The sequence below is a fragment of the Cylas formicarius genome, unplaced genomic scaffold (assembly GCF_029955315.1).
Source record: "Cylas formicarius isolate icCylForm1 unplaced genomic scaffold, icCylForm1.1 PGA_scaffold_8__14_contigs__length_24414737, whole genome shotgun sequence".
Lineage (NCBI taxonomy): Eukaryota > Metazoa > Arthropoda > Insecta > Coleoptera > Brentidae > Cylas > Cylas formicarius.
Genome location: NW_026844361.1, coordinates 15,216,233 through 15,236,322, shown reverse-complemented (window position 1 = coordinate 15,236,322; position 20,090 = coordinate 15,216,233). Strand labels below are relative to the sequence as shown.

At 35.6% G+C, this 20,090-nt stretch overlaps 2 protein-coding genes across 4 annotated transcripts; one reads left to right on the top strand and one right to left on the bottom strand.

The window, feature by feature from the left end:
- The first annotated feature begins 7,960 nt into the window (after window positions 1–7,960).
- Window positions 7,961–9,345, top strand: LOC132706265 (nuclear speckle splicing regulatory protein 1). Its single transcript, XM_060677501.1, has 3 exons — window positions 7,961–8,076; window positions 8,132–8,502; window positions 8,553–9,345. Exons 1-3 carry the CDS (start codon window positions 8,066–8,068, stop codon window positions 9,275–9,277), a joined length of 1,107 nt encoding a protein of 368 aa, XP_060533484.1. The 5' UTR covers window positions 7,961–8,065; the 3' UTR covers window positions 9,278–9,345.
- Window positions 9,346–10,153: 808 nt separating this feature from the next.
- LOC132706575 (protein suppressor of forked) lies at window positions 10,154–17,161 on the bottom strand. 3 transcript variants are annotated; one of them, XM_060677967.1, is made up of 13 exons: window positions 17,088–17,161; window positions 16,201–16,675; window positions 15,646–15,837; window positions 15,555–15,587; window positions 15,078–15,175; window positions 14,784–15,012; window positions 14,574–14,732; window positions 13,520–13,903; window positions 11,321–11,637; window positions 11,076–11,270; window positions 10,848–11,011; window positions 10,648–10,782; window positions 10,154–10,595 (listed from the first exon to the last, which is right to left on the bottom strand). In XM_060677967.1, exons 5-13 carry the CDS (start codon window positions 15,155–15,157, stop codon window positions 10,390–10,392), a joined length of 1,869 nt encoding a protein of 622 aa, XP_060533950.1. In that variant the 5' UTR covers window positions 15,158–15,175; window positions 15,555–15,587; window positions 15,646–15,837; window positions 16,201–16,675; window positions 17,088–17,161; the 3' UTR covers window positions 10,154–10,389. The 3 variants fall into 3 exon arrangements, with proteins under 3 accessions (XP_060533950.1, XP_060533949.1, XP_060533951.1); XM_060677966.1 differs by lacking the exons at window positions 16,201–16,675; window positions 17,088–17,161 and adding an exon at window positions 15,890–16,040; XM_060677968.1 differs by lacking the exons at window positions 16,201–16,675; window positions 17,088–17,161 and adding an exon at window positions 15,980–16,026.
- Window positions 17,162–20,090: the final 2,929 nt, after the last annotated feature.

The window sequence follows — 20,090 nt, the reverse complement described above, 5'->3', positions numbered from 1 at the left end:
CTTATAAAAGAGCTAATAAACCACATGGTGCTGATGGTACAGCAATTTTCTTGAATAGTAAAACAAAGATTTTTTGAAACAATTAAGATGAAATTTTTACCTATTTAATAAGTTTATGGTTCTGCGGATACCTACAAATTTAATTTAGATATTAACTAATTTCGAAAAGGGTATAACTACACGTCAGCAAAACGACTACGCTTATTTTGTTGGATTACTCAAAATCAATCATGAAGTTCTACTGTCAGTACTACACTATTTGGGGTTTTCAAGTGCTGCAGTCCCTTTTATGCGTAGTTACTGTACTGACCGCTTTCACTTTGTCGCAAAATAAAAGAGAGTCAAATGTTAATATTCCGTGTGGAGTGCAAATGAGAAGTTGTTTACAGGACTGCAAAATTCGTTCCTACGCTGACGACACCAAATATATTTTTCATTTTTACCAGCAGACTAAATGAAACTATAGACAAGGATAGCAAGCGCGTTAAAGAATTTTCAGGCTCACATAAACTTGAAATAAATACTACCAAATATCACCTTATGTTATTTGGTCAATCTAAGGATAAAGTAGACCTCACTTTCGAATACGTATTGAATATGAACATTTAAATAATAACTGCAATCAAAAAGCCCATATAAGCCCATAAATGGTATAATGCTGTTCCCAATAACATAAAGAAACTGATGCCACAGCTTTTAGAAAAAAATATAAAACTTTTTATAATCAATCTATTAATCAAAGATAATTAGTAGAAGTAAAATACTATACAGTTTTTTTTTTATGTATGCATGTTAATGAATTGATATATCCAGTATGTATCATAACATATTAAGATACAAGTAGCTATGAAATTAATTATTTACAATAATTATTATTATTATATACTTTCTGTAATGGATCGAGGATTAAAAGGAATCTAAACGCGGCAACGCTGACAGGATTTGAAAGTTCGCATCCGCTCGAGCTCGATCGTGTTCCCTCGCCTTTTTGTTTATTTACCTACTCGCGCCAGTAAAACGATAAGATTTCGCGTTATATTTATTTTTGAAATGATTGTAATCGTGAAGATTCGCTTGCTTTTACCGGGCGTCCCGTCGGGCTGCCAAAGGGTAGCAGTTAAAAATCCATTCCTACTTTAAAATGTTTATTATACATATATAAGTAAACTAGTAAATTTATTATTAATATAGTCTTCCACCACTGCAATTTTAATCAGATACAACTGATATGAGAAAAGCTGAAACCCAGTTTAAAAAGAAACAAGACCTCGCCGAAATTTAGTTCTAGGGTAAGAGAATTAATTAGGAGTGAAGTAGAAAAAATATCTGCTTCTAGTTGGAAAAAACGAGTCATCGAAGAAGAAAATGTTTACAGAAATGGACTAGTGCGGAACGAGTCCCAAGAATGAGGGGTAAAGTCTGTTCATAGATATAAGAAAGTGACCAAGTGCTTTTGAATGGGATTATCCAAGGGTGGTCATTAACATACAATGCAACAAGATTATTACCTAAAGTTTCGGAATGTAAATTCAGGTAAAATTGTGGTCCGTAATAGAAAATAATGTTATGCCTACCTGTGTTTGGTATACTACCTAGTTTAAGTTTACTAGTAATCATTCTTATTTCGTGTGTAGTACAGCGTGTGTTGAATCTAGTGCAAATTATGCAAAATATGTGCGAGTCTAGTGTATCTCAGGAGATGCTCCCGCCCAAATGTAAAACACACTATTCTATTGAGACTAAGGAAGTTATAAACAATGTTTATTTGGCTCTCATTGCACGTGGTGCCAGCAATCAAGTTTCTTTAGAAGAAATGGCCACATTGACGAAAATTCCAACATCAGCTGTATGGCAAATTGTAGATAATCCCATTTCAGCGAGGATTTTAAACCAGCATAAAATATTGTCGATATTAAATGCACTGTTTTTAACTCATATTATCCCAAGCATAAAAAAAATACTTTTTGCTCTGAAATTATTTATTTTGTTGCACTTAAGAATACATTACGTGTCAAAAAAAAACGAAGCGATGCTGACATTTTCTCGAGTGTAGTTGAAAGTGATCAAGATATAATAAGGCGTAAAATTTACCAGTTTTACGAGGAACAAAGTGTGCCCACATTAGATATCTTAATTGGGAGGCTTGAAAAAGATGAAACCGGTGTTAAATGTGGCAGAACTACTTTATGGAAGTGTATTCAACACATGGGTTTTAGATTTTAAAAAAATGACAAAAGGCAAGTTTCAATCTTTTAGAATTCGAAAATGGCGACTGGAATATCTAGAAAAATTAGGATTTACAGAGAACAAAGGTCAATTATTTAGTTGGATGAAACCTGGTTCGACACTTATGATACCCCGGAAAAAGGTTGGGTTGACTCAACTGATAAGTGTAAAACAAACGACATTCATTTTCACGGAAGATTATACCAAAAAGCAATTAGTTGAGGTTCTACAAAGCTTGAACCTACAAAAGGAATACGTCTGTGATAATTATGTAAAAAATCTAGGGCATACAGTTTTAAGGCACCAACTGAAATCCGCCATTGGTCGTAACAATGTTTACCCCCGTGTTAACTCCAATGTCCTCAAGTAAAGTTGGGCAAATTCTGTTAAATATAGAAAAAGCAGAACAATCGTATATCAATATTGCAAATAATATAGAACATATAATGATTAGAACAGGCGATGATAGCGATAGTGATACTGATATATTATGTTAATAATTTTAAGTAATTTAATAATTTGTAATTTTGTTTTAGATTTAAACATAAATAAATAAATATTGTTTAGTATCTTGTCTAACAAAACCCCAAATAATTAAATTCTAAGCAAAGTACGGACCTGTTAGGCTATATTTCATTCTTACAGCTTGCCCGGGTCTTTCCTTAATTCGTATCAGTTAGTCATTTTTTTATATCTATGAACAGACTTTATAAACATCGTTTATAAGGTCCGAGTTCCCGCTGTTCTCCTACAAGAAAAAAATGCGCCAAGGTTAGAGTGGCGCATTGTAGCAGCTCATTTTGTTTGAATATGAAAGATAAGTATTAAATTGTTCTAAAAGTTTAATAACCTCACTAATGATTTTAGATGTTTTTTAAAAATTCTCATCTAATTTTTACATATTTTAAGACGCTTGTTAAAAAAACCTAATAACTTCTACAAACCAATAAAGAATAAAACTTCATGTGCATATGAAAAATTACGTACCTTGATGTCTTAATCTAAATTGTTGTAATACTTTCTTTACAAACGACAAATTTCAAGTGACACACTTTTTAACACTGACTAACGATTGAGACAAGGCGACTTGATTGCAATAGAAGATTCTATCAGTTTTTAAAATTTCAGGCAGTCCTTTATCAGGAAATAATATTATGACGGGCTTTAAAAAACAGTGAAGATTATTAATTTTGTCCGCGCAAGCCGTGCTAAAGACTGATGTCGGTGATTACTACATATGACTTCAGTCCGGGAGCCAAGCTCACGTGCGGGCCAACCGCCGGACCTTTGTATTCTGTGCCGGATAGTTTAAGAATCTTTGTGACGTTGTCAAATTTCAATTGGTGTAAGCTCTAGATACAACGCGGGATGTTGGCCGAGTTCGCTTTCGCGCCGCTGCAATTAGGAAAGCCGCTTACTTAATTATTCGTTATAAATTAACGCGAAAGAAAAAGTGTTTGGTTCGATTGCGTAACTCGAGCATAGTTTAGCGGCTCTTAACCACCGATTCGCGTTAATTGTTCCACACGAAACTTTCCAAACGTCGTTAAAAGGTCGGTGTTTACTTTTAACTTAATTGCCATAATAGCAGAATCGTCTGGATTTCGATCTCGGTCGAACCGCCAGTGGCGTAACGGGAGTATTTTTCTTTTCGATTTTTTTGTTGATATCCTTGTGCGCGTATCTGGAGGTGGGGCTTGACGGGAAAAATTTAATAATAGCGAGCGGGACTTGGAAATGAAAAGGTAGTTTCATTGTTTGTCCGACAATCCCGCAGCAACTAATTAGAAAATTCGGTTTAATTAAACTGAATTCGCGCGGAAGCGCGTGCTTATTATATTTCGCGAACGTTCCAGAAATTTAATATAAGATTCCGACGAAGCACGAAAAAAATTATCTTCGCCCCATCTATCAGAGTGTATTACATAATTTAAAAAAAAGGCGAATTCTTGGGGAACAAAAAATACTAGATACAAAATACAAATTTGTTCAAAAATATGTTTACTACACCACTGGATTCAACTTAAAAATATTTGTCCATAGCAGTTTTAACCTTTAACTAACTTGCAGGTTATAAAAATTTACAAATTTAATTTAGCTTTCTATGTAAAAAACTCCAAACCAACATGACGCACTGACAGATCGTGAATAAGTTTGGAAGCGGCATTTTCCGGCAGTATTTTCTGAAAATATGTTCATATCCTGTTAAGTCTTCAGTAAAACGGAGTTAAGTACGGCTAATGGGTGAAAACGAACGAAAATATCAGACCTACCTGAAGACGCCTGATAATTTTTTTTTCGTTATAGTTCTTATATTGTATTTAGACACTTTAGTTTTAGATTTTGTGTATCTTTATGTAGATATTATTGTCTTTCTTAATTGTTCCATTCAGTATTAATACATTATTCCTGAACATCCTGTAATTAAATTGATTAATCAATTAAATCAATACCAAAATCCAGGAAGTGGTGTTAAACTCGATTGTCATCTCTATAATTCCGTGATAAAGCTGTCGTTAATTTAAAATTGGGTGTGAAACAATAGTGTTGAATTCCACCTTTAACTATAAACCGATTACAGTAAAACTTTCACATTAACAAGGCGGTCGCGTGAATTTGCTGTCTCCTCTATCGTGAAATTAAAGCAAATAGTTTTGTTTCGAGTGAAGTTTATTTTGAGCTAAATCCTTGCTCTTCTTCTCCAGGATTGCCTTACAAGTGTACTTAACGTTTTGCTTGTTTTGTTCGTACTATTACCAGAAAGCATAAAATGTTTTACCGTAATCGAACATTGTCCGCTCTATTGGTCGTCAAATATTTGGTTAGTTTCTGTTATCCTGTTGTTGAGAGGAGGGGGAGGCATATACAGCATAAGCATGATAGGAACTAATCAAATACTTGGCGGCAACATAGGATTACGGTCAAACATTTAACGCCTTCTCTATTACCTATTTTATACCGTGATTGAGTTTAAAGCAAACGAGCCAATCAACAAACGGGTCATACACACCACAAATGGTTAACTTCATATTTACACTATTTACACTTCTAATAGTTATCTTTGATGATTTAGACCTTAAATGAAAAGATATATGCAGAAATGTAGAAATTGCATGGGTCTACCGCAAATATTTGCCTCGTTTTATTATTACCATCAGTATACTGTGCCTGAGTTAAAAATTTGAAGGATAAAGAAGCTAACCAATAAACACGATAAGAATGAACAATCAATCGGCTTTAGTGTAAAATGTTTATTGTTCAGTGTAAGAACAAGATTCAATTGAATTATACTGCACCAAAATAATTTCTTGCTTTATGTGTCGTCTACTACTATAGTTTGCGATTTTGTGTAAAAAGTGTAATCGTCAACTTAATATCAAAAGAACATATGTGACAAAGCCTCCGCCGGATCTGAACCCACCTTTGTCATCCTTATTCCCAGAGTGAGAAAGAAATGAAGGGCAATTTGGAATTTGAAATTTAGAGATTGGGGTCAAAATAGAGGGAGAATATATGGTGAAGCTTTATAATAGAATTTCTAAATTAATGGGAAGGGAGGAAACATTATCCTCCCAAAATGAACAAAATTACCTATTAATTTTTATTTTTCTTGACTTATTGAAAATGTCTACACCTCAATGCTTAATAAATTTGAAAGAGCGTCAATGGGAGTAATTAATACAGGTGTGTTCAAGGCAGGTTTTGATGTAAAAATGACCATACATCCGAAAACACGCAGTATGGACCATAACAACCCTACCCTATTGATAAAAGCGAGGATCTGCTAATGCAATAATATACAGGATGTTCCATTTAAAACATATAAACATATAAGTTTGGTTTCCCACATAGTAATGAAGTGCCCTGTGGATTTCAAAATAATTTTAAATTGTTGCTTTTAGTCTTATTCAACATATTATTTGGACACCCAGGTTATGGGTGTGTGTCATTCTTCTTCACCTTATCTTCATAGAATAAATACCGAACCTTCAGCCCTTTTCGCATGAAATTAATTGCTCATCTAGTAGGAGCTTTTTTTGCATATCTGCTGAATATACTTACAACTTTTAGTTGACTTTAGTGATTTAGCACATTTCCTTTTGGTATCAAGAAATCCGTAGTCTGGCGTAAAACGTAAAGAAGGAGAAGCAGAATTATCTGTGACCTCCGTTTTATACTGTGCTTGAATTTGAAGTTTTAACAAAGTAACCAATAAACTTGGCCTAATGATCCCAGCAGACATGGCCAATAGAAAAATAATAGTAAAAGAAGAAAAATAATCAATAAACTCGTATAACTTCCTTAAAAATTTGTCGTTTTTTAATTGTGTGTAAAGTGTGTGTATTGTGTATAAGTTTATAAGTTTTTGCCTTATACGTGGCCCTGCCCATTTTTTTTATACGTGCTTATATAATGAAATTTAATCCACGGCATACCAAAAAGGAAATAAGCGGCGAACCCAGTATAAATCCGATTACCTTTGTTTGTCGTAAACGTAACGCAGTAATAACGTCTTTGTCCCTGCGACAACATTCCGGGCCGCGTCGTCAAAAGCCCGCTCCGTATATTATTCTCTTTCCGGCGTCAAGTGATCCTCGCGAATTCTATTACGCCGTCTATGCCGAGAGGATTTTGCAGTTTATTACGCCTTTTATTGTAAACGTCCTGAGAGCAAATTCACATAGGACGCTAAGCCGCCCGCTATTTTCCACGGGAAATTTCCCGCGTTATTCCTCGATAAGGAACGAATCACCTATTCGGGAACGGATTTTATAGAAATCCACATTGATTGCGTCACTATTTTTCTGTGGTTGAACACTTGTTTATGGCTGTGGCAGTTAAAGTACGTGGCTGATGTTATTTTCGTCACAACATCACTAATTACCGCGGAATCATCGTTAATTAGTTGTTTTGTACGTTTGTTCATCTGGTTCTCATGTTTTGCAATGTCGGAAACTAGGAACACCGACCGCATAGAATTTCTACGTTTCCACGGAGGAAATCGAAACACAGCTTGCAATAACTTGCGGAGATGTTTCAATCTCCCCAAGTTATTAAACGGAACTAATTTTCGGGACCTCCCGAAGGATACGAGGCTAATGCGAAGGAAACTTCGCCTTCAAAGGAGAGCGCAAATTGTAATTTGCAAGTTTACTTTGGGAGAGGCGGTATAAATAACTTTATTCTATAAATAATTCATGTTTTGGTTTGACCGTATCACAAGTACCTAAACGTGATACGGCCCTAGAGCAGTTATTATTATGAGGTCCTTATTGCAAACGCGTAACGATTGCAAAATTAATTTATAATCTGCGAAATAAATGAACACCCTCGCTGCCATCTATCCGCCCTTAGACAAATTAGTCGACGACCAGAACACCCCATTGAAGATTTCAATAATAAATCGTTTAATCTTTGAGATTGTGTACCCAGAGCAGCAGAATATATTATTTCATGGTTGGGGCAGATTTACATTGAAATAATAAATTGGTTTGATATTATAAGATTTTGTTTTTTTGCTAAATATGTAGAATAAGTTTTTCTCATTTCATTTTAATGAAAATACTAAAGAAAAATAGAGTAGAGTTTACAGTATTTATTAATAAAAACAAGCAAAGTCGGTAATGGGCGCGTGACCCTTCCAGTCGTGCCTAATGGGATACGTGAAAGAGGAAGGTGCCTGTGATGCTGTCACTGTATTTAGGTTGTGGGCGAATGATCCTGGTAGTCGTGCCCAACAGCTATCTGTGAAACGCATCATTGAATTGAATTGAATTGTATTTAGGTTAAGTAGTGCAAATTGTTTATTTTCGTTTATTTTATAGTGAACAAGGAAGGAATGTCTAAACAGTGAGCTACTGATTGAAAATACATATTAATGAATTTAACAACAGGTTCGTTTTAGATACGGTTTGATAATTCCCAATAAAGGCAAGCAGCATCTGGTGCAAGCTCCGATAGCAAGACCCTCTATTTTCGATAATGATTCTGATTCGGACGCTCCACCGCCTTCGTTGAAGCCGACCGGTCTTGGCAAGATCCGCAAACAAGACAAATTAAACCAGAATAAAGCGCTAGAGGAAGACCCCACCGTCTATCAATATGATGAAGTGTATGATGTTATGGAGCAAAGTCGCAAGGAGTCTAAGTTAGCGCGCAAAGATCTGGACAAGAAACCGAAGTATATAACCAAACTGTTGGCTGCAGCCGAGAGGCGGAAACGAGAAAATGAGAGGAGAATTGAGAGACAAGTACAAAAGGAACGGGAGGCCGAAGGTATATGAGCATGTTGTAAATTATTTTGATTGCTAATTGGTTTTTTACAGGTGAAGAGTTTAATGACAAAGAATCGTTTGTGACAACAGCATATAAAAAAAAGCTTGAGGAAATGAAGGAATTAGAGGAGCAGGAAAAACGTGAGGAATACTTGGAGAGTATCGGAGATGTAACAAAACAGGGCAACTTGGATGGATTTTATAGGCATTTGTACCACCAAAAGGTGAATTATGATGATGACAAAGTGAAAGAGGAACCAAAAAGTGACTCTGATGAAAATAAACGAAAACTATCTGAATATGAGTCGGATGAAGACATCAAGCCAGCAAAAAAAAATCGGCAATCGGCAAAAAGGAATTACCGAACTAGAAAACAATCAGAAAAGGAGTTGGAGGATGATGAGGAACCGGTAACAGTGAAGAAGGAACATTTACCGTCCAATTTGGATGCCGATTCGGATTTTAGCATTGACTCTTCAGATGATGAAAGTGAAGAACAGAAAACAAATAACATACAGGAAAATGAAAGTAAAGAAGTGAAAGAGACTGCTGTGGAGAAGGGCAACGTGCTTGGCGACAATATGGCGCTGGCCAAAGCACAAGAAGACGATGATGAAAAGAAGGTACCTGATAGTAAGGAGGAGGAGATAGAAGAGAAACCAAAAAGGCCAAAAATTGATATTTGGAAAAAGAGGACGGTGGGCGATCTTTTTGATGAAGCTGTCAGGAGGTATTTTGAACGGAAGGCCACTAGGGATGCATTCAGAAATGGTTAATTCATTGTATATAAGTTAGGTTAGGTTAGGTTAAGTATGATTTGTATTAAAGTACAATTTGATTATGAATAAATGCCTTTATTATATACAAAGAAAAATATGAGACCACGCGCCCAAGCAAGAGTTGTCAACCTGACAACTATCATTCAGCTGTTTTGACAGACAATCCAGGCCAACTTCGTTGGCGCAGGTTTAAACGTCAAACGCAGGAAAGGGGCGACAATTCGGGGTTATATTTTAAACACATTCACAAAAGAAAAATCCTATGCACTAAAAAATGAAGAAAAAATAGGGATGTAAATATTTAACTTTTGACCTTCTTTTGTTGTCTGTGCCTATAAATATCGTTCATTGGAGGCATGTGCATGTCTTAGTCGTCGGACGCGTCCATCGTATTGTACTCTTTCATCCAACGTTGTTCTCTTTGACACTATGAGAAGGTTGAATTTTCAATAATTTGTTTGGTGTCTCTATTTGATCTTTTAGATTTTTGTGAACAGCTACAACTTAGGCCTAAGATGGGGCAGTTGTACTTTACCTTACCTTTTAGTTTAGCCGCGCCTGTCTTTAGCTTGATGGTAGTGAATTGAGTTAGCATGGTGCGGACAGCTTCTAGACATCCAGCACAATAGTAAGAAAGCATCCCATTTGGTAACCCTAATTTCGCATTTTTTTCAAAGAGCTGTTTTATAAATATTACATGGTGCACTCATTAATATATTTGCTTTTTGAGGTTATGTCTTGTTTTGAACCCATGTTTTCAGTTCTAAACAAACTTGTGCACAAACTACTTGATTTGTTGTTTAAAACGGATGTTATTCTATTGTTTCTGATGAGGTTAGGTTAAGATACAATTTGATGATGAATAAATGTCTTTATTTTATAACTATATACAAAAAAATAATGAGACCACACCCCCAAGCAAAAGTTGTCAACCTGACAACTATTCTCGATTCAGCTGTTTTGACAGACGACCTGGGCCAAGTTCGTTGGCGGAGGTTTAAACGTAAAACGCAGGAGAGGGGCGACAATTCGGGGTTGAATTTTAAACACATTCACAAAAGAAAAATCCTATGCACTAAAACATGTAGAAAAAATAGGGATGTAAATATTTAACTTTTGACCTTCTTTTGTTGTCTCTGCCTATAAATATCGTTCATTGGAGGCATGTGCATGTCCTCGTCGTCGGACCCGTCCATCGGCAGCCCCATCCTCTTCCTCTTCTTAATCCCGATACCGCCGTTCTCTTCGATAATCCAATGGACCGACTTGGCGATATCGAACAATCTGACGTCACCGTTGCCGGAAGGAGGCGCGACTGCAACAAAATTCACGTATATCCGTTTTACGTGCTAAAGTTCCGCGCTTACTGGCAGACGGCAGCTGTACTCTGACGAAGATATCCATCAGAATATCGATATGAACGAACGGACCTCGAAAGCAATGGGGAGGGGGTAACAGCGTACACAAATGGGCGGCCGCTGGTGGCATAGGGAACGACCCACCTTGATTTTCAATTTAAATTTAATTGATACGGTGATTAAAATCATAAGCAAGTCGATTAACGTACCTGGCACCGGGTGTTCACCGGGTAATGGGTTAGCCTTCGGTTTATATGGTATCATTTGCGAGTAATCAGGTACGGGCAGAGGCGCTTCGAGATTACTGTTGATTATGGACTGGAGGATGTGATTTTTGCCGGCCGCACCCGTTATGTTGATAACCTCGGTGTAACTGTAATATGAGAAATAAGGAGAATCCCCTCAAAGAAGCTAAATGTTATGGTTAGTTGACTAACCCGATGGTTTTCAACTCCTGGGAAGTGCACGGAAACAGGTCTAAGAATCGGTATCTGTCGACCAACTGGGCGGTCTCCTTTCCCTCAAACTCCTTTATGTTGGACAAGACCTCGGCCCGTCTACGTTCCACCTTAACAATGGACTGCAAGTCCCCTATATTGCACTCAAACTCCAGGAACCGGTTCCAGATGTCCCTAAAAGTGCAACATGGAACCCTACCGAGCCCGTAAAGACTTACACTTACACCGATTTCTCTTTCTCCAAGCTGCCCGACGACAGAACCCTTTCGAACAACACCCTCGTGTTGTTGTCTTCGTTTAAATGAGACAGGTAGTCGATATAGCAGGTAATGTACTCGGGGATGTCGCCGAACTTTTTCAGCCCGAGCTCGAAAATCCTGAACGCGATATTCTTGTCCTTGCTGCAATAATACTCCATGAGGGCGGCGCACACGAATATGTGGTACTTGCTGCGCGCGTCTTCGCGCGCTTTTTTGAAAACCGCTCGGGCCGACTTGATCCCCTCCGCCCTCCTCGAGAACTTCATGTACTGAATGTACGCCTGAAATTTCGTCCCGCTTCTGAACTTTCAACGAACCATACGGTCGGGTAAGAAGAAAGATGTTTATTAGACCGAATAATTTTTACTCCGAGAAAACTCACGTAAATATAACCATATTTTATAATAACATATACGAATGAAATATCGTCCCGCTTGTGACCTTTCAACGAACCATATGATCGGGTAAGAAGAAATATGTTTATTAGACCGAAGAAGAATTTTTATTCTGAGAAAACTCAGGTAAATATAACCATATTTTATAATAACATGTACGAATGAAATTTCCTCCCGCTTCTGAGCTTTCAAAGAACCATATGGTAGGGTAAGAAGAAAGATGTTTATTAGACTGAAGAAGAATTTTTACTCTGAGAAAACTCAAGTAAATATAACTTCCTAATTTTTTTTCAGGCTTCATTTAATGAGCTTTGGTTCAACAATGTTTTAAATCGTTTCATTGCGTCTTCCCTCATTTTTATTGGCTTCAAGAAATATCGACTTTTACTTTTAAAGTATATAGAGGTGGATTTTTTTTTGTGTTCTCTGGTTTTGGAACATTCAAAGGGTTGGAAGTATGGGATTCAAATGTTCCTCCATGGTAAGACTTTTATTATATAATCTCTAAAATCTGCTTGTTTTCGAAAATATTTGAGGGTATGGTTTCCTATTATGTCACCTTTTATTTTAAAAACATTATAATAGAACAGTATGGTTTTGTCAAGGGAAGGTCAACTGTTTCGAACCTCCTGAGCTATGAGCGTTCGCTGGTAGGGGCCTTTGAGAATGTCTATCAGGCAGATGCTATATATACTCAATTCTCCAAGGCCTTCGACATGGTTGACCATGGCATTCTGATAGGGAAGCTCTAAGGGATTGGAATATTTGGAGACCTTCTAAATTGGTTTCGCAGTAATATCTCTAACCGAAAGCAATCAGTTAAAGTTAAAAATTACATTTCGTCAGAGACTGTTGTGACGTCTGGTGTCCCACAAGGGGGACAATCTTTCCACATTCCTTTTCAATGTTATCATTAATGCTAAAGCTCTTTAAGGTCGTCATCGATTACCGGAAGCTCTTGATAGGTTTCCTTTGTGGTGCAGACAGAACAATTTAACTCTTATTACAAACAAGTGCAAACTTGTAAGCTTTAGCAGATCTAAAAATCCAGTAACTTTCATCTATCATTTGAATTCTGAATAGCTTGAGAGACAAAACCTAGTTAAAGATCTTGGAGTTTGGCTCGATTCTTATCTTACATTTACACATCACAAGTGATTTTATGACTACCAGAGCTATTCGATTACTTGGGTTTGTTTTTTCGGACTTTGAAGGGTTTTGAAAACACCTTTATGTATAGGGAGCTGTACTGCGCGTTTGTGCGTTCAATTTTAGAGTATGCTAGCTGTGTCTGACAACCACACCATGCAATTTACAAGGAAAAACAGAGAGTATGCAGCGTAAGTTCCTTAGAGGGATAGGTTTTAAATTGGGAATGTCATTTGAGGATATAAACTGCGAGATTATGAAGCTTTTGAATCTGACACCTTTGGAGAATAGGCGCATATTTTTTGACATCTCTACATTTTACAAAATCCTTATGCACCAGATCTTCTGGCATCTGTTGCTTTTCATATTTCTCCTATTAATGCTAGAAATAAGGCTCTTTTTAACATTGATTTTCATGAGACAAACTATGGCGTTAACTCGCGTTTGAATTGAATGTGCAAACTGACAAATAGTAGTTTTAATTGCAAAGTAAAGAAGACTGTTTTTAATCAACCCGCCGCCTTGCAAACTTGGTAGTTTAGCAATTGTAAGTGTTGTTTATAAATTCTAAATGCGTCAATAATAATTTTAATTTTAATTATTAAACGTCTGGACTCACCAATGTCGGATCTATGTCATCGATTTCCAAATATTTCGAGTATATCTGATGGACCTTCTCATATTTGAGACGGCCCTCTTCGTAATCTGCATACGCAAAGTAAAGAAGCATGTTTTTGCTGAGCAAAGAACTAGTGGCCCTTTCGAAAACGTTAGCCGCTTCCTCGCTGAATAGCTTCGAAGCGTTGACGTCCCCTTTTTCGGTGAGAATTTTGCTGCTGTACTCCAGAAATTGAGCGGCCTGATACCAGATGTCCGGGTGATGGCCCAAACATAATAGACATTGCTCGAGGGCGAAAATAACCCTTTTAGTGTGCAGCGCTGTATCCTCTGTCCGCAGGGGGTTACTTTTTTCCCAAGCTATGTACTTTTGCCAAAGTTCCACCTGAAAATGAGCCCCATCTGGTGATTTCGTTGATTTTGATTAACTTTTTATTGTTATTCTGTTTAATAGATTGTTTCATCAATATTAATGTTAACTTTATTCACCATATTTTAGTAGTACCATTTCTAAAATAATCATGGAGGAATTGAAATAGATCCTTCTTGCATAAGTATTAATGTTTAAGTGTATTGATCATATTTCCATTTTTAAAGTGATCATGGAGAGATTGAAATAGACCGTTGCATTAATATTAATATTAAGTTTATAGACAATATTTTAGTTCCATTTCTAAAATCATCATGGAAGGATTGAAATATTAATATTTAAGTGCATTGACCATATTCTAGTTGCATTTCTAAAGTGATCATGGAGAGATTGAAATAGACTGTTGCATCAATATTAATGTTAAGTTTATAGACCATATTTTAGTTCCATTTCTGAAATCATCATGGAGTGACTGAAATAGACCATATTTTTTATTTAAAATAAAGATCAGTATTCTCTGTAAATTTGATGTTTTATGTGGTGTTGGTGTAGATGGTTTCCATTTTTAGTTGGAAGCCTTTGTCAATTAACTAGTTTTAATTAATTTGCAATAAGAATTTTTACTTATAACTAATAAACGTTTTATATATATTTTTTTTGAATTGTGAATGGTCAACATTTTTACCTGTTTCTTTTCTTCCGATGTGCCATTCGGAGGTACACTAGGCGCATTTCTATTAATCCCCCTGATCTGAACCTCGAGTTCTTTGGCGACTCGACGGGCGTTCATGTAATCTCTACTCCGCTCGATGCTCATTTTTTCCGCGATTATTGGATTAATGGCCTGCAAAAATCAGAAATCAAGTCTGATTCACAAATAAGACAGTAGAATTACCTGCTCGAAAGCAATGTAGTCTTTCCAAAACGTTTCCATTCCCGTCATAGGATTTATAATCCCTTTCTGATACACTTTCCGGACAGCAGATATTTTTTGATTTTCAGCATACGAACCCACAGCCTCTACACCTTTTAAGAAATTTACATAATCATTCCAGATTGCATAGGAGTGGATATCCATGCCGATTTTGTCCAAGGCAAAATCATATGCCTGAGCCATTTTCTCTCTACAATATAACATTCTTTAAATAAGAATTGTAAACAGAAAACAGTTCTACAGAATTTCACTTACTTGTAGGTCGGCAGTGATGCCTTTGTTTCTTTTACATAGGCAAGATATAACTTCCACAGTTCAATATTTAAAATCTTCATTAGACATCTTTGAAATAGCTGTTGGAAAAGTTGTATTACATCTAAACTGTAGGATTTTAACCAATCTGTTTGCTTTACCTTAGTTTTCTTTCATCTGATATAGTTAACAAACAGATTGGCATTTTATATTCAAAAAACAACCAAACACTGGTTAATGAAGGTGAAATATTGGCCGCAAACCAAAACACAGTAAAAAAATTATCTTTTATTGTCAAATACAGAGGAAGGAGAGGGTTAACAATGCACAAATAAAATGTACAACACTTCACCTTCATTAGCAAATGTTTTGCTTTATTTCGTGTGGCAAAATGATTGAAATAAGGCAAATAAACCAAAAAGACTTTATTTTATTAAAAAAACACATTAATACCGCCAATTTTCTTACAACTAACATTACCTTTTCCACTCTTTCAAAATTTCTGGACTTGATCTGTAAAGAAGTTGACAATAAGTAAACAGGTCCAAACAATCAGATATATAGTTCATACCTCATGTTCAATGTAAATCTTCCAGTAACGGGAAGCACTGGGAAATATTGTTATCAAATGCTCATACAAAGCTCTCACTTCAGATATGTGCTTGCTCTGAGCTTCTCTTAATAGAACGGACCACGCTTCCAAATCATAGGGATTCTTTTCCACTTGTTTTTGTGTTCGGTACAATTTTTCATTGCCCCAGTCCTGCAAAAAACCGTTGCTTTACTTAGGAAACCATAACTGCAATCCCTCTTACAATGTGGAGACGTTCCTCGTTCATAATTCTGGTTGTTTTTTTTTTAATATAAAATCGACAAATATCCGATATTCAATATATATGACTTACACGCTTCTACTTAATAACGCACAATTGACAATAAAAACAAAATGTGTACCATAGAACACTTCTTCTTCTTCTTTGTTTTTAAAATGAGCAAATCTACTCTGGTCAATTACGCATTGCTGACACACGCCAGGAGTACATCGTAAAAGTTCATGGCATATTACTAATGACCACGTTAATCATGTTACAAGCGCAAGCATTAAGAAAATCATATCTAACCTTACCAGTAAGCTGCAAATTACGTAAACCGAATAAATAACGTAATAAAAAACAAAATCTGTCACTGCCGCTTTTGACGTCTTTGATTCGATTCACAAATAAATCAAACTGCCTTATTTAGATGCTCGACTAATTTATTTACTACAAAAGCATAATCAACATTTTTAAGGTCGGGTATACAGTAAAACCGTTAGAGCACAGTTTACGGGAAAGGTATAGCCAAAGCGGCAATGCAGGTTGCCTTGCACGCCAGGAATGCGGCGTTGCATGTGGCTAGGGCCGGAACTGCTGCGATTACGGAACCAGGAACGGTACCAAAGGTAAAACCGGCCGCTGCGTAGCAAGCGGAGACCACTGCGGTGCAACCGCAGATACAAGCAGCGGACGTTAGTGGTCCCGCTTCTGTGGTCGAAAAAGTAAGCAGCAATAGCACCATTGCATTTCTAATCCAAGTAGCCTTCATCATTTTGACGGCCGAATCTTTAAAAGCAAACGAAATATATCATGACTTTGTTGTCAGTGGGACATAAAAAAAGGTTTAAGTTAGTTGAACGTTGTAGTTGCAGTGGAATTCCGGGTTCTAATAGCAGAGATTTACATTAATTAATTAATTAACTTAGTGAACAGGACACAAATTACGCATTTTTAATACAGTGCAAAAGTCGACACAGATAGTTTTAAAAAAAGTTTTCTTCTTCTTTGGTTACATTTGCCAAGTTCATTCGGCCAGTCGTAACATTTTAAAATATGTAATTGTACTCAACACGTGATTAATTTGTGGACACACGAAAAAAATGTCTAGAAAAAATGAAGTACTTTTCAAGTAATTAGGTTTACTTTTGCGTTTTATCGTGAATCGATATGGGAATAACGGAGATATCATTTTACTTACCCGATTAACTGAAACTAGCAATTTTAATAGGTCTATTTGTCTGTGTACGAATGAGGAATAAACCATAGCTTTATATATACTCCTTTTTATCAAAGTTACAAATAAAATTTAAGGGATTCACCAAAAATTAGAAAGAAAAATTCGATAACGTAAAAGAAAAAAGTGTAATCGATGTACAAATCCCTTTATTATTTTGTCACGTTATCCACTCCGAACGTTCAATTTGAACAAAGTGCTAAAAGTTTCGCGAAATAAGTTTACATTTTTAGTTGTTTTGTTTAAAGTTACATGAATCAAACAAAAAAGGGCAAACGTGAAAAATGGTATTATATTATACCTAATACAAATATAATTGCCGTGCTATTGGGGCAACATAACTATCAATATTTGAAATAAGAGTTTGTATAAGCATGGGTTCCGATACAGGATGTTAAATTGAAAATAAATATATTTGAAATTAATATCTAAACAAACATTCACTCGATTCTGTTGAAATTTGGTAATTTTGTATGGTAATGGTGTATCAAGAGGCTAATTTGGCTCTTATTAAGTCCAGTGACGTCCATAACATAAAGTACACTACAAGAAATGTTGGAAATGTCGACAGAAGATCGAAAATTACTTCAGGAATTACGCCAGTAGAGTGAGAAAAGACGAGAAGGACAAAGGATCCCTATAGACAGGACGAACCTCTCACTATGATTTTCTAGACCTTTTGCTCCTCACTCTCTGAGTTAAGCGGATCACTTATCTTATTTTTGGTACTCTCAGGCCAACCAAGGGCTGGTATCTATAGCCTAATTTGCCCCACTGCACTGCACTCAGATGGTGTCTAACAAAGCTACTACTTGTGGCGGGGGTTGTTTGGTTGACTAAAAAATTGAAGTCCTCTTCAGTTTTTGTCTAATTTTTCTCTTTAAGAGTTGCATTGAGACCATTAAATGTGATTAAAGCGATTTATAGAAAAGATCACTTTTAATACCCGACAAATGTATGTATGTATGGGAAAAGGGTTAACGACATTGCATTTAAATACATTAACTTAGTTTTTTTAGAATTTTAGAATACGGGTTCCCAGAAACCTAGGCGCAACAAAAAAATAAGCAGAAATTCTTGCAATTTAATGTTTTATTCTTGCTAACCCAACTCGTTAATTAAATTGTTAAATCATATAATTATAGAAGCCTATATGTCACCTTTTTATAATTATAGAAGCCTATATGTCACCTTTTTATTTAGACACAAACATTTTTCTTAAATTTTCAGATCTACACCAGAGGCTGTTTTTTTTTCTACGTTCAAAAATTAAAAAAAAAACATTTTTTTTCAATTTGCCCTTTTAAGGCACCGATTCCCTGTTTTTAATACAATCTCAGCGATTACCATTGACTTTTTTTCATATAAAGAAGCCTTACGGTTTTCTTATTAAAACGCGGAAACTATTTCTCGAGTATCAAAAAAAAGAAAGAAAAATTTGGTTTATACAGAATATTGTACTTTGTATCAATTGTCGACACTGATAATAAATTTAATTCAGTTATTAATAGTTATGACGGTAAAAAGATAAAGAGATAAAAAACTAAGCTAAGTAACAACATATCAATGTAAATAGACCTCTCAAAAATATGAATAATTTTCCTGTTTTCAGACACAAATTTAAACACAAATTCTAGTGGCTTTCGGGGATTCCCTGGACGCCCTCCAACTTGTTTCAACTACGCAATTAGCTTCGTTGTAGCCTCTTTTGTAAGCAAAGCGGCAAAGTTAAGATTTTTGAAAAAAATCGTTCGTCTGAAGTATTCATTTTATTCAGTATGCGATCCATTTATAGTATACAGGGTGAGCCGCTTATCTTGGGACACCACCATATCTCCGAAACTATAGGGAATGGAGCCAAAAGTTCAATACAAAAGTTGACGTATTACAAACCTTTCATTTATTTTAATTTTGTATATACAGGGTGTTTAATTTTCCGTGGGCGAATGCCAACTTTCTTATTTTAAATGGAAAACCTAGTATATTACTATATTTTTGAATTCTATAAAAAATTCTAGACATCTTTTATGTTTAATGTCTTATATCTAAGCCCAACCGTTTTTGTCATTTTTAATTTTTTATGCGAAAAATGACGTTTACAAGACGTAAAATATCTGCCAGTTTCTTCATTGGGAAGCGCTTATTGTTTCATAAGAAATTTCGATATATATTGATACAGGGTACGCGAAAAACAAGATTAAAAATGAAATTAAAAAACTGGCAAAAAACTTTTTTTAAATTGCAAATTACAAAAAAATCTAGGGGAGTTAAATCGAGGCCAGGCGTACTACTACTGTCGTTCCCTTTCGGCCACTCCATTTTTAACAAAGTTATGAATAATATTTAAAAGCTCTAAGTAGCGTTGGGAATTTAAATTCTGATCAAAAAATTCTGGACCTATTATTCTGAACCTCCAAATGGCGCACCATACTTTGACAGAAGTTCTACCTGATCTTGTAACTTCCCTACGTTTTCTTTTATTCTCATTGCTACAGTAATCGATATTTTTCCAATTAAAAATTTTAGTAATCTGTACAAATAATATTAGTTTCTGAAAAGTGTCTCTCCATAAAATTGTTCAAAAAATCTAACGTGATGTTGTAATCCCGTTGCTAAAATGTCTGCACTGGACCGAATTTATAGGACTTGTTTTGTTTAAACGTCGTAATAGCCACCCTACACCAGCTCAACTTAGATGGCAACAGCATATTATTTGTGATAGACAAATGTTCAAAAGGAAACAGAAAAAGTAAAAATATTAGGCATATATGACCTTATACAAAATTGACCTAATTTTTAATGCTAAATATGACAAGATTATAAAAATAGGTAATTTCCATTAAAAAAAGTTTTTTTGGCATATTTTTAATATTAATTTTCGCGTACCCTGGATAGTATAGAAAGTTCTTATGAAATCCGTTATTCGAGTCCTTTGTCTACAACAAAACTTACTCAAGTGAAACAATA